This window comes from Amblyomma americanum, chromosome 11 (assembly GCF_052857255.1).
Source record: "Amblyomma americanum isolate KBUSLIRL-KWMA chromosome 11, ASM5285725v1, whole genome shotgun sequence".
In the NCBI taxonomy this organism is placed as follows: domain Eukaryota; kingdom Metazoa; phylum Arthropoda; class Arachnida; order Ixodida; family Ixodidae; genus Amblyomma; species Amblyomma americanum.
The window spans coordinates 85,124,006-85,138,079 of NC_135507.1; the positions used below are offsets into that span (position 1 = coordinate 85,124,006).

Consider the following 14,074-nt stretch of genomic DNA (forward strand, 5'->3'; position numbering starts at 1 on the left):
TGTTGTCTAGCGCGCCGTAACCGCCGTATCGCACCACCGCCACTGCTGCCTCCGCGTACTACGGTGTGCGGGTCGTCGTGGTAAACAAAGACCGGCGTCCCCGGGCGTGAACCCGCGCGTCGTCGGGGAGGTCGCAGGCTGGCCCCCCCTCAAGAAGCGGGGACGCCGTGACTCGCTATGATTTGTCCCGCGGGCTATGGAGGACGCGGGCCAGCCCGAGGTGCACGTCTGGGCGACGGCGGTGAACGCGGCGGACCCGGCCAGCGAGCAGCTCATCGAGCCTGCAGCCGAGCCTGCGGTGGCGCCGTGCTTCGCCGACGACTGCCGACCTTTCTGCAAGATCTGCCACATGCCGGGTCGAGACGATGACCCGCTCATATCGCCCTGCCGATGCGCCGGCACTGTGCAGTACATCCACTGCGGATGCCTCACGGTGAGCAAACGCGCGCGCTCATCACAGCTGATCACCAGCTGACCACCGTCCGGCTGCTGCGCGCGTCAAATCGATTTCGGGCGCTGTGCAAACGGTTCACAAGTTCACTGGGACTCCTTTCCGTGCGCTTGAACTCAGCTTGTAACTTGTAGCACTCGCCGTAGCAGATGTCCTTAGGACGTAAGGGAGTTTCAGTGCCCATTGGGAAGTACGCGCGCGCCCATGAATGCCTCACACTTGTCGACTCTGTTTCACTGCATGTATTCGAACGTAATGCAGGACAAAAACAGAAGCGCAATTTAAGGCGCAGAGCGTGGATATATCTGCGTTGATTCGTGCTAAAAGCCCAACTCACTGTGTTTGCGCTAAATGCATGCTTGTTTGTACTTTCTTTTTGCGCTGCAGATGAGCTCATGGGCTGCTGAGTACATAGTGAGCCTAGCGATGAAAACGCCGGAGCCCGGTATATCCGCGAGGTTAATGCACCCGCTGCCCGGCCCCGATATGGGCCCCTCCACATTCCGGTCCGGATGATGTATGCCGCGTAGAGCGCCCTGCACGGTCGAGTTGGTGCCTGTTTGTGTTTAAAGCTTTTGCGCATGCATGTTATTCGGAAGAACGCAAATTAGAAACGTTGGTGGAACAACACCCATATGCAGTTGAAAGAAGGGTGTGTGTGCCTGCTTTCGATTTTTATCTTATTTCACGAACGGTACATACATAATTGTTTGCTGTTTATTGGCTGTAAGTGGCCTTGTTTGCTTTATGCTATGCTTGCTTTACTTTTTATTAGTATCTGTTCTGACTGGTGTGCCTGGTTTCCATTACTTATGGTTTATATGGTTGGTGCTGTGGCAATATGGAAACAATCCAGGGTTCTGAGCTTAGTGAAGGTCCGCTCAAATAGTTCTATCTTTTATGTGCTTTCGGTTAATGTACTGCACGTGGGAGGTGTTGAAACACCCGTTGCTCACATGACAGGTGACTGTGCCTTCCATGCATTGTGCAGCCTTCATAACTCCAAGCCTCCAGCCTTCATGAGTTCATGAGCCAAGGTTTATGATTCTCAAGTGTTTTTGCTGTCACTTGTTTCATTGCAGGCTGCAAAAGCGCATTGCTCTCTGTGACTAAGAAGTACCATAGTTTTCTTTCGTTCACAAGAGCCATCCCATGAATTGCACATTGATGTAGGGGTTGAACTTTTTTTTTTTTCCGAACCCAGTATTCATTTTTATTTTTTCGTCAATTACATTTTTCCTGCAGATGAATTACTGACTTTTTCGGTGATATAATGCGGCATCTCAGTATGGTAAAAATTCGCTTATATGTTTATCTCCACCTTTTTGCCAGATCGAGTATTCAATTAAGAAATAATTAACGCATAAATGGTTGTATTTAGAGCTGTGCTTGTCCAGAGTTATGTTATCGCCATTACCGAAAGTAATGGAAGTGAAATAATTCAACTGTCAGACAAAACTTCAAGTATATTTTGACTTCCTAAAGGTGGGGTGTCATGTTAGCATTGAAATTTTGCTCTAGGTTGAGCAAGAGGACAACAGGGCATCATCTGTGTGTTGACTGCAGCGATGAAACTGTTGTTTAACAGTCGCGATAACCAGAACATGACATTTTTTGTGACGGCTAAGCATGGTTTTGCGTCAGTATCCTTATCCGCTGTGGAGGAACCTCCTTATTGAAGTAATTGCAAGCCTAAGGGGGTAATGACAATGAACATTGCTACACTAGCATGCGATTCCTGGCGAGGAAGTACATGAACAGGCGTGTTATAGTGGACCAATGCCTCAAAATGCACAACTGCGCTGCTTAATCCAAAGGTACCACCATATCACTATGCCCCTGGTTGGAGTACATGATTAATTTCTTCCTTTGATTGTGTAATTCCTACTTAATAGCCAGCTAGCTGTGGCATTCATGCCATGGACGTTTTGCGGTTAAAACAGGATTTCAAAAATTGAATACGGCATACCTCTTCAGTTATTTTTTTGTTTAAGCTGAAAAATCCAACCCCTACGTATATGCTCATGAATTTGGCTTTTAAGTAACATGCACATGAAAACAAGGGCACCAGAACAAGGGGGAGAGGGGACTGTCACCCTGCCAAAATTCCTTCAGAGGGGGCAGCATCCCCCCAGTCTTCATATGCTTTCATTCAGATCAGATTTCTGACAAACGCTTCAATTCTAGGATGCTATTAATGTAAAGCACAGTGGGGCAGAGCACATTTGGCTTCACAGCCAATTGTAAAACAATTGCATTTAAGTAACCTAAACCAATCATGTCCCAAAAATCATTGACTGACTGACTTGTGTTCATGAGCATGATTAGTGGAATTGAAACAGACTTTGTGCAAATATTTTTTAATGCAGTATATCACTCCTTGTGCGTGTGTCTTTACAAAGCTGCCCATTTCAATTTATGTTTTATGTTCATTCGCAAATGCACCTTTGAGCAATGTAAAATGAGAACAAACATAAACAGAAATAATAATTTGACTAACAAATTTTACTTTCACCTTATTTTAACTAATAAGGCACAAGCTGCACGCATGCCTCACATGCATACAAATGATAAAATTTCGCTCAGAATGACTGTAGCAATTGAATGGCATCACTTTCAAGCTATTCTGACCATTGATTTTGTAAAAAAAAAAAAAGGCGGATACAAATCTTTACCAGTGACTTTTTAAAAAGACCTCAAATGCGGTCCAAATCAATACATGAGCCTTTTCAAAGCATAAGAAAACTTGCGTTTGAATTGAAAATTGCTTCTGGGATTATTATAAGGTAGCTGACTGAATAAAAAGACTCAAAAGTGCAACAATTTTTCTAAATTTATTTTTCATTCCAAACTGGACCACGTTGAACTGCACACCGGCTCATGTAAAAGCACACAGAATACCAAGGAGGCCTATTAGCGAAAGCTAAAAACACGCCGAATGGTTTGCTTGATAGTTCGGTAGTATTCAGCGTGCAAAAATGCGGTATTTAGGTGCACTGTTGTTCATTTAACGGCACTTGAAGGAAGTGGGTCCACATGTGTCCTGCTGTTCTAAAAAGGGTTAACATTAAAATAATAAAAATACCAAAACAAACCTGAAGTCCTGCCCCCTTTACACAAAAAAAAAAGTTCCAGAGTAGCTCTGCCTGAAATGTTGCTTACCACTGAGGCCAAGAAAAAGCCTGCAGAATAATGAGAACATTTTGGAATATCACAAATGTGGCCAGTCGGACACGCCTTGTCTATATTGTGGCCATTTTGTCAGTATGGTGTGCTTTTCTTGATGACTCAATCAAGGGCAGGTTTATTTTGTGCTGCCAGGCTTCATTTTGCAACCATTTTATGCACATAGATATTGGAGCAATATATTTCAGCTACAAATATTTTATCAACTAAGTTCAGTGGGTTTGCCCTTTCACATATGTAAAGGCAGCTTAGCCAATACAGGTACAGGCATAGCCAGTGGCACAATACCAAGGGAAGGTGAGCTATGGCAGGTGGCACCGTAGAAATTTGCCAGGTGGCACCCTAGAAATTTGCCCCGATGAGGAGTTGATTTTGTCATCATGTACTTTGAACATACCGCTGCCACACGGGCACCGTAATAGCCTTTGAGAATCAGGTGCAGCTACACAGTACAAATGTTGAACGCCTTTGTCACTAAGGACCTTGGAGGCGAAGGCGCCCCCCAGACCTTTGGAGCCCAAAGGCGCGGCCTTCGAGAGCCTGCGATTGCAGTGCTGTTCAATGTCAGAAAGTAAAAGCAATGAAAATAAAATTAGATGCAGCCAACAGTGTTTGAAAACGTCTTTAAAAAATACGAAAGGTGTGTCTGGCTATCAAGACAGTAAAAATGTTGTAGCAACACCGAGTGCCCCTGTTGGCCAAGGCAATACACAAAACCTGCTGCTGCTAAAGAGAGTAACTGTTGCAATTCTTTTAAGGAAGCAATAAGAATATAAAACTGTCTAAGCTCAACTAATGAACAGAATTATCCACTTTAATTTTAAAATACTCACTTCATCCACCTCATGCACAGCAGCGGGTGGTAAATCTCAACGACTCTTTCGCCTTTGGGCTGCACGATGTGGCTGCGTTGCTGGTTGCTGTTCCTTTGAGCTTTTGCTCCTTTGGCGAAAAGAGGCGCCTTTGCTGGAAAGGCCTTCGCGTAATGCCATGTGACAGGGGTACCATTCTCTGCATTTTTCTTTTCTGTCCTTGTCATTTAATTTTTATGAGGAACAATGTCGTAGGCCAATCATGCCTGCGCAAGATTTGTCTTCCTTTCCCCCACCTCTGTGAAACCCCACTAGGGTTATCCTGATTACCAGAATTGTTAGCACAGATGCTTTGTTCTCTGTCATGGTTGCAAGTGGTTTAAAAACTGGCGGCTGTCTGCAGGTCGCATGCATCCTCAATTTGGGGGGCGAACCTTAATTTACGGGCTTTACTGGCATGCTTCTATTTTCTCTGCAAGGGGCCAGGAGAAATTTTTCTTTAACTGCAAAGTTTCTGCGAAAGCTGTATAGCTTTACTTTGTAGCCATATGGCTGGGCTTGGGTGGCTGCTAATGATTAATTAGGCCTTAGCTGATAAGTAGAGGTTGGACTTTTCAGTTCATATTTTAAAAAAATTCGGTGAACTTTTTTCAGTGTTTATTTCGGAATGTATGTTCCTTTTTTTTTTTCGGTGAACATTACTCTAGATGAATGAATTACTCACTTTTTCGGTGACTTAATGTGGCAATCCTGTGTGGCCAATGTCACTTAGAGTCTATCTTGGTATTTTTGTCAGCATGAACAGTTTATTTACCAGTTAATAATGAGCAGATAGTAGTACTTGGAGCTGTGCTTCTAGAAGGAATTGGTAACATCATTAAAAAATTAACGCAAGGTAAATGAGATAGCATGCAGGCAAAAAGCAAGTAAAAATTTACTTTATCCAGAACATGGTACTTATTCGGGACACCCATGCATGGTTTCACGTCAGTGTCCTACATGCAGTTGATAAACCTACTTCAATTTCAATTCAATTGTTTTATTTTTATCTTGAGAAGCAGCTTGAGCAGCCATCGACCCCATTTACAAACAACAGCACAGAAGCAATGCACGCATCATCTCTGAAATGAACGGCGGCGCAACAAGGACACTAACAAGAAAGAGACACTGCATGCGCATCATCTCTGCTATGACGATGGCAATGTTTTTTGCTAACTAACCGACTAACTGCTCTAATAGGGTGATAATAGTGAACAAACAAGGCTTAGCTGGCGGGCAGTGAGGAGGTGGTGCTTCCCAGTCGGCAGGGGCGTGTAAGCCAGCTGAGCAATACCTAAAATCGCACAACTGTGCTGCTCATCCAACAGTACTGTGTCGCATCCCTACTTAGTTAATTTTCTTCAACATTGACTGCGCGTTGCTTGTACTCAACAGCCAGCTAGCTATACTTTGCATGCCAAGAATACCAACTTTTCTGTTAAAACCGAATTTCGAAAACTGAATTTGGTCTGAAAAAATCTTGAGAAGTCCGACCCCTGCTCATATGTAATTTTTTGCATAGATAAACCACGTAAGGTACTGGTCCCCAAATGCTGCACCATATTTTACCAAGATTCATTTCTTTCCAGAGCCTTGACAGAGTGGAACTGCTTGCTGGTGTCTATAGCTCTTGCGAATAATGATAAAAAATTTAGAGCCCTAGTTATTTATGTTCACGAAAGTTTTTTGTTGCTGCTTGTTTTTGTTTATTTGTATGTGCTTTTTCTTCCATCTTTCCACATTTAGCGATCGCTTCACAGACTCAACAGTTCTGTCACTTCTTCTCTGTCCCTGTGTTTTTATTTACAATGTCGTTGTTACTGAGCCTTTACCTGTGCAGCATCCTGGAGTAGTGCATTTCTCTTTCTCCTTAAGTTTACGACCTCTTATTGGTCATTTGACAATTTTTTCTGTAACATCCGCCTCTCGCTTCAGTAATGCCTTGAGGGAAATTAAAGTACTTGAAATTTTAAAAAAATTGAAGGGTAACACTTAATCTCCGCTTAAGGGTATGGCAATAGCTTAATGGGTTTATGCCCTTATATAATGAATTGGTCATTCTCTACCTTACATTCATAGATACCTGGAAGTCTTCATACCACTCATGGTGCAGTGGTCTAGCTGTTAAGTGATGCGGCACTGCCTTGCAATGGCAGGTGCTGCCACCGTTGGGCCTTGTGCGACCCAGGTTGTTCTTCGCAAGCAACCTATCATTAATTTAACGGCCACCTGCCGCAATGGGCAGTTTGCTCACAATTCAGTCGGTGGGTTGTGATGATGCTGCAATGTCTACCTAGGTGGCGGCCTGTCTTCATCCGAGGTTGCTTCTCTGGAGATTTTTCTTGGAATTTTCGCTCACGGTCAGTGACACTGACAACACCGTATTTTCTGTGGCATGAGCTCCTTAATGCTATCGCATTAATCATGAGCTTCATTGTGCTTGGGGCTTCTAAGCTTTTGTGCTCCTACTACCGTGTAACAAACCGGCATTTCAAGGTTGAGCTACTTTCTTGACATTGAAAATGAGTTAAATTTGCATTGTGAACTTTACTGCTTTTCAAGATGAACTGCCATGGGTCAGCATGCCCTGCATCAGTGACATTTGCTTCTTGTGTGCAGCACTGGCTGGAGATACTAAGCAAGAAGTCCCGCAAGCCACCCAGCTGCGAGCTTTGCCAGTACCAGTACCAGTGGCACAAAAAATTTCGTGCTGGTGGCCACTGGCGCCTGCCACCATGTTCGCCACGCGACAAGGTCCTGCACAGTGTGTTCGTACTGGCGGTCATCGTCATGGTGGCGTGTGCCAGCGTCACCATCGTCTGCTTCCGCCAGGAGCCCCCGTCGACGTCTGGCCGGCGGAGTGACCTCACGCACTCGGAGCTGGTGACGCTGGTGTGCGGGGTGCTCTTCTTCCTGGCCTTCTTTGTGGCCATGTACGTGGAGGTGACCGCTCGCAGCACCCTGTACCGGCTGTTGCTGCGGTTCGTGTATCTCAACCAACAGTGGTACATTGACGAGTACGATGCAAAGCGGGGTCCCGTGGCTGTGTGACGTGCCCTCCCGTGCGGCTTACGGAAGTAGGCTCACATCTCGGCTACTTTGGTGCTTTTGACTGGTCTTTGTCAGTATCTCGCACTCTTTTCTGAGAGGTATGCGGTTCTGGCATACCTACTGTCACTGCGGGCCACCACAATACCAGCCTTGACAAGCTGTATATCGAGGCACCTGCCCGCAGCTGCCCGTGTCGCAACATCTGAAGTGTGCCGCAACTGCAGCCGTTTGGCCATGGTTTGTTCGTGAATGCCTAAGCAGTCGTGTGTTGGAAAGAAATGCGAGCAGGCAGGTGGCACTCATGCCGACAAAAGCCATGTTAAAAAGCTCCCGACATTTATGTGTTGAAGTCGCTGGATATGATCTGACGTGGGAGCACAAACAATCAGAGGAGACAGGGGCCATTTTGAATCTCTTTTTGTATCTCTGTAATGGCTGTGGTATGTCCGCAAACCATAGGCCTGCCCGAGAACACCAGCCACTAACCATGTGGTGCAGGGCTGTGGTTCCAAGAACTTTTAGCTTTATTTGCAGGCATTGCAGGCACAGATGTGAGTGGTTCTGTCAGTATTTGGTCTCACTCGAGATGTTTGCACTGCCCATTTATCCTTGGCTGTTGTTTTTGCTATAGTGCAAACAGCATGCACCTAGGGGCCCTGAGGCCAAGGCACACAGACCACTACTAGGCCAAGGTTGTCAGGTGGCAGTATTAGTGGCACTTTTTCCCATTGTTGCTGCCATGAAAAATGGTGCCCATTTAAAGGCAGACTTCAAAACAAAATCAGCAAACAACTCTAAAAGGGCGATACCGGAAATTCACTAGCTCCTGGGCAATTGTCAAAGAAAAGCTTCAGACCTATATATTCCATTTTCTTAATTTTGCTCTTAATTAAGCCTGCATTCCTAGTGGGGCACCATTTTATCACAGCAGCAGCGATTGAAATGCACTTTATTAATACGAACATCTCGTGATATTTGGTTCCTGGCTATTGGCCTGTGTAGGCTTGCCGCCATGACAGTGTGGTGCTTAAAGTGTGATGTTTGCACGAATGCTGCTGGTGGACAAAATACTTCAAAAGTGGCTTGCTACCGTCCTTGTGTGGGCTTGTGGGAAGCAGCTGTAATGCTGGCTTGTGCTGAATGTGCAAGAATCTCTGCATTCACAAAGAAAAAAAAGATAAAAAGAACAAAAAAATGTAACTCCTGTCATTCACCTAGTTGGGGATGCCAAGGAAGTGTGCATACTAGCAGGTGGTCTAGCAGTTCTGTTAAGCATGTCTGCTATTGCTTTTGGTCACTGGTTTCTTAGGTGCAGCAGCGGCTCTGTTCCGGTGGGTTCAATATTTTACAGTTATGCTTAGCTCATTCATGATTCTTTGGAGGGGCTAACCAACGAAGTGAATTTTCATCGTCAAATCTCAAAGACTTCCGCAATCTCTCTTGGTGCTGCACAGATGTAGAACGATGTGTATCAACTTGGCAAGAAAGTCTTCTTTTTAGCGAGAAAGCTTTTGCATTGCCTAGGTGGTCTCTATTTTTTGCATTCCAGTACTTTCGTGCATTTAATTTTTTCCAGTAACACAGCCACTTGAGCAGTGAAAATGGAAGTTCGTCATTTTAGGCTCTAATCCCTTTTGCATGAATGTGGGAGAATGGAATCTTGTGAAGATTTCTGCAGTCACTTTGGCGTAAGCTACTTTTACTGACTTTTCCGGTGTGATATGGAAAAACCAGTTTCTTGCTTGAAGTTCCAGCTTCAGAATCTTTGTTCTTACTTGAAATCTTTGGTGAAACTAAATCTAAAACCGGTGCTCATGCCCTTTTCCAAATCTTATCGAAGTCATTGCAATGGTATGCGTGTTTCCTTAGAAATTGTTTTCAATCTGCAACAGGTGTTGTGATTAGTGCGGCCACTACGACCAGGTTTGGGGCTCGGTTGAAACCATTCAAGGCCCACCGCTTTTTTCCTGGGTTGTGGGAATGGTAAAACTATATTTGGGGCTGGAAACATTGAAGAAACATTGGGAATTGGAAACATTTGGAAGGGTTGAGCACTTCTTTGTCGTTGTGTTTTCCAACCTGTACAATTGTGTGGACCCAAACGCTTTCAAGTGTGATGCTGCAGTAAATGTCATTGTGGGTGTTTGATGTTTTACAATAAGGAATGAAGGAAGACGACTTTGAAGGACTGGCCACTGCAGGCCGCTCGCGAGATACGAGATGTGGTTGGCGAAGCCATGCAATGCTGATGGTGTGCTGGTGAGCCAATTATTCCAGGTTGGACAGGTTATCACAGTACACAGTGAACATATGTTGTCCTTATCAAAATGAACACAAATATACAAAGATACACTTATTGTGCACTTTTTGCATTGCCAACTTGCAGAAACTAGCTGCTTGCTGTTGTGGTTTCACGCAAATGCAAAGCAGATGTCAAAAAGCTGCATTTCCGCCAGGCCTAGCGGCGCCCTGGCACCGAAATATCCCAGAAGCCTGAATAGCGAGCAACTTGCAGCACTTCGGCTGAAGCCTGTGCGGTGTAGTTTTCTGGCTGCAAATCAGAGTGGTCAGTTCTGAAAATGTTTAATGACATTCACAGTCATTCGGTGCAAAGATAAAACTTTCATCTGCGGCTAACCAGCCTCACTGACTTCATTGGCATCTTACTCATGGCCACAACTTCCTGCCTGTCACGGCTACATTTCACTGGTGCCATGGTCATCTGTGAGTGCCCAAAATATCAGTGTCATTATTTGGGAACTTGTGTGACGTGGGAAGCAGCTGGCATGAGTACGTTTGTTCAGCTGTACTGTATCCAGCTGCTCTTTGTTACAGCACAGGGCAGCTAGGTTTAGTCAAAGGAGTAGAGACATCACATTTTTGTTTCTCTGTAAACATTTCATAAGGCATCAGTAATCCTGAAGAATAATGTGCAATGTTCACCACTGCACCCTAATAATTTAATATCGTGCAAGTTCTACATTCTGGTCTTGGCGTCTATTTCATATGTCACTACTGGAAAGACACAATGGCACCTTTTCACCACACATGCCATTCTAAGCTTTTGGCAACCAAATGTTTTGTCGAGCACGCCAGTTATATGCGCACAGACTGGAAGAAGGTATTTTTTTTAGCCTGATTTCATCCGTTGTGCTGGCGCCACTCATGCCAGGTGCTGAAATTTGAGACTTCAGCGTGCTTCGTTTAAAATCAAGTGAAATGCATTTCTGCGTTGGTTGCCTTCAATAATGGCCTGTAGGCCTCCTTGTACACGCAGGAAGCCTCAAGCGCATTTTTGACAACCTTAAAAATTTGGCTTCTCTACTCCTTTAACTTGTAACACACTAAGCTCTGGTGCCGTTGGACAGTATTCAGTTGTTCATGACTGTGAAACTGGGCATTATTAGAGCGGATGTTGAGACGAGTACTGTTGGTCATGTACGGTTGCTAACCCGAACAATCGCCCAACTGCCTGGCTACAGCTGCCTTTTACTTAGCAGTTATAAGCATGCGTTGGGTCTGTGTGTACAAGCCATGGCCTGGAAACATTCGATTGTTGCCAGCAATGAATGCATGGTGATCTGGGTTAGGCACAGCGGAGTGGTCGCTGCACTGAAATCTTACCGCAGTGCAAGTCGTGACATCTTGACTGCAGTGCATGTTTGCCTATGGCATGTCTTCGCAAGAAGCAGGGTGCACAACAAGGGCATTGTAGTATGTACCATACCCTTCCCGTGCAGCGCTCAAAAGTAGTTTGGAGCATGTTTTGCATCAAGATGCCTTCGTCATTCTTGTTCTTGGCACCACTGCCAGTCTCACTTTCCAGCTTAACGCTCATCAATGCACAGGGTGCATTTCTTGTACCTTTGCAAGCCAAGGTGCCAATTTATAGTGCTTTTTTTTCTTATGCTGTGATGTTTATTTTGAAATAGTATGAAAACCTGGCTAAGCGGTTGCGAGTCTAAACTGCATACAACCAGGTGCAAAGTTAGAACGAGTAAGCCCGGTGAACCAGTCCTGGGCTAGCCTTGGAACTTTCTACTTTAAAAGATGCGAATTTTTAGATCAGCTGGTGGGGACACATTTAGATCTGCAAGGGGTTCAGTGAGTGTGCCACACGTAATTTCCTAAATGTTTTCTATTTACAAGCGTTCCCTGAACGTGGGTGCAAAACGTGCCACCATCCACTGGGTCCAGTTTTGGGACCATAGTCCTTGATTATCCTCCTTGGCCACATTTCCATGCCTACAGAGGGGCTTATATGGTAATGGCAAGCTGATAGCATGTGGAAATCAGTGGTAATCTGCACTGCATGTTGGTCAGCAAAAAAAAAAGCAGGTTTGTGTGTGTGATTATGTGCAGCTGTAAGGATGTGCTGCACAAAAAGTGAATGAAAAGATCTCGACACTCGCGTGATCTTGTGATGTGTGATAACGACTTTTGTCAGCACAAGTGACGTCAGATGTGTTTGAAACATGTCCCCCCCCCCCCCCCCCCCCCTCTTTTTTGGCACAGCTTTTGCCATGGCTTAGTCGCTCCTGTTCAGTCATATTCAGAGTGGAAGCAGTCTGGTCCAAGATTAAAGAGCTTTTGGTGTAATCCTTGCGTTGTGTATTTCATGTTGGAAGCTGCTTTGTTGATTTGCTGCGACAAACAGCAGACCAGTGCTGCCTCTGTGTTAGTCCAGCTGGTGTTTGAAGACTGCCAAGGCTGGTGCAAAGAGGAGCTCCTAATGATCACAGCCTACTATGCTTGCAACACTAACGTTGCAGTGGCCGTTTGCCAGACATGATGCAGAAAATTTTTTATTGCGAAACACAATCTCCAGACAGGTGGCCTTTGGGCTGGTAAGCAGAAGCACCTGTAAAGCCACCTGGCCCCAGCTCCTTCTGCAAAGCCCTAAGATATCGAGGAATGTAAATGGTTGACACCCTATTGTCACCAAAGCAACAGTTAGGTTTTGTGGTGCCGATAATGTGATCGGCAGCATCAGGAGCTCATTAATGGATTTATGCTGAACACTGTGCAGGTGTGCTGCTTTGCACAGCAGCAGTAAACCTTTGTTTCATGTAAAACACCTGTGAAAGCTGTCCAATACTGTGTCAAACACCTGTCGAGTAGCTTTGACGGTAAGTCTGTGGTTCAAGGGTTGACGTTAGAGAGGCAAGAAAATTGAAACACGAAGACCGTGAAGACCATTGTGGTACTTTCGCAGATTGACAGTCGCTATCATCCAAGACTTGGGTGTCGCACCTTGAGCTGCCAATCATAAACCAAGTGTACTGATCTCACAGCTCTGAGCACTAATTCAGGCAGTATCCGTAAAGTGCCTGCACGAAGCCTGCAATGAATTCAGTCCTCTTGTTCAAGTACCAGTTTGACTTGACTGAGGCAGACTGGAACAGCAACACAGACCCTACCTGTCATCACATACAGTATGCAAGGCAGTAATTTCAACCATCACTTGCCACAGCTTCGTAACAGAGCTACGTTTTTTTTTTCATAGTGGGATCTCCTAAGAGAGCTTATTATCGGGTAGAGATGTGCAGCGCAGTATTGTGAAGGTTAGCAAAGTGGAGGAATTACAATAATACCATTCCATTTGTTTGCTAGAAATGAACAGTGTAAGGCAGTCCCAATCTGTTTCATTTTTTATCACTCATTGCTGTGTGCTGTGCTTTTTTTTACTTTTGAGAAAACCACACCCTGAATTTTTTTGTTCAAGAGACAAATGAAAGCTCACGTTAGTGACTCATGGAGAGAATGGAAATAATCAGGGCAAGTTACAATGTTGCATTGACTTCAGGAACATAGCAAGGCATTTAGAAACTTTAATTTGTATGGACATACTTGTGCCTATATATCAGTCCGTTGCTTAGCAGAATCTGCAAAAGTGGAGCAGCTTTTGTAATAAGTTAGTGATTACTCATCAGCATCCACCCGAGAGGAGCCATATGGATGCAAAGGAAGGATATACAGCTTTTCACAGAAACGTAGTAGAAGAAAAATTCATTCTAATCGCAGGATCCGAGCCGGGGAACGCCACCCGTTGAGAGCAGTCCTTCTGCCAAGTTAGCTAGCCAGGATGGCTAACGGATAGTAGGACGAGTGAAAATTATTCAAAAAATAGAAGTGGGAACGGTGGTAGTCTAACACAGTTCAATACTTTGAACTAACACCATTCCCACTTAACGTTGATGAATTCTGCAACACCTTGCCATCTGGCAACCGTCCTGGTTAGCATAGGGGATAGTGTGATGGCTCAGACAGAGAGTGGCCCCAGGTTCGATCCTCGGACCAGGATGAATTCAACAGCGAACCTTCTGTGAAAGCTGCATAGCCTTCCTTTGTAGTTGTATATCTACGCTTGGCTGGATACTGATGAGCAATTACTCCTTTATTACGCTTATACACTGTATATGTGTGGGTAAGGGACTCATTTGTGCAGGCGGCAAATATGCGCCTAAGCAGCAGATGTAGCATTCGACTGTTTGGGACTGTAAAGTAGTTTTCCCAAAATATAGGCAACGTGCAC

At 44.9% G+C, this 14,074-nt stretch overlaps 1 protein-coding gene across 1 annotated transcript; it reads left to right on the forward strand.

Moving 5' to 3' along the window:
- Positions 1-90: 90 nt before the first annotated feature.
- Positions 91-12,138, forward strand: LOC144110553 (E3 ubiquitin-protein ligase MARCHF8-like). The gene is made up of 2 exons (XM_077643566.1): positions 91-433; positions 7,108-12,138. Exons 1-2 carry the CDS (start codon positions 197-199, stop codon positions 7,537-7,539), a joined length of 669 nt encoding a protein of 222 aa, XP_077499692.1. The 5' UTR covers positions 91-196; the 3' UTR covers positions 7,540-12,138.
- The last annotated feature ends 1,936 nt before the right edge of the window (positions 12,139-14,074 follow it).

Coding starts and splice junctions, on each gene's coding strand:
- LOC144110553 (XM_077643566.1), top strand. CDS start 197: ATGGAGGACGCGGGCCAGCCCGAGGTGCACGTCTGGGCGACGGCGGTG. Junction 434..7,107: donor TCCACTGCGGATGCCTCACG/GTGAGCAAACGC, acceptor TCTTGTGTGCAG/CACTGGCTGGAGATACTAAG.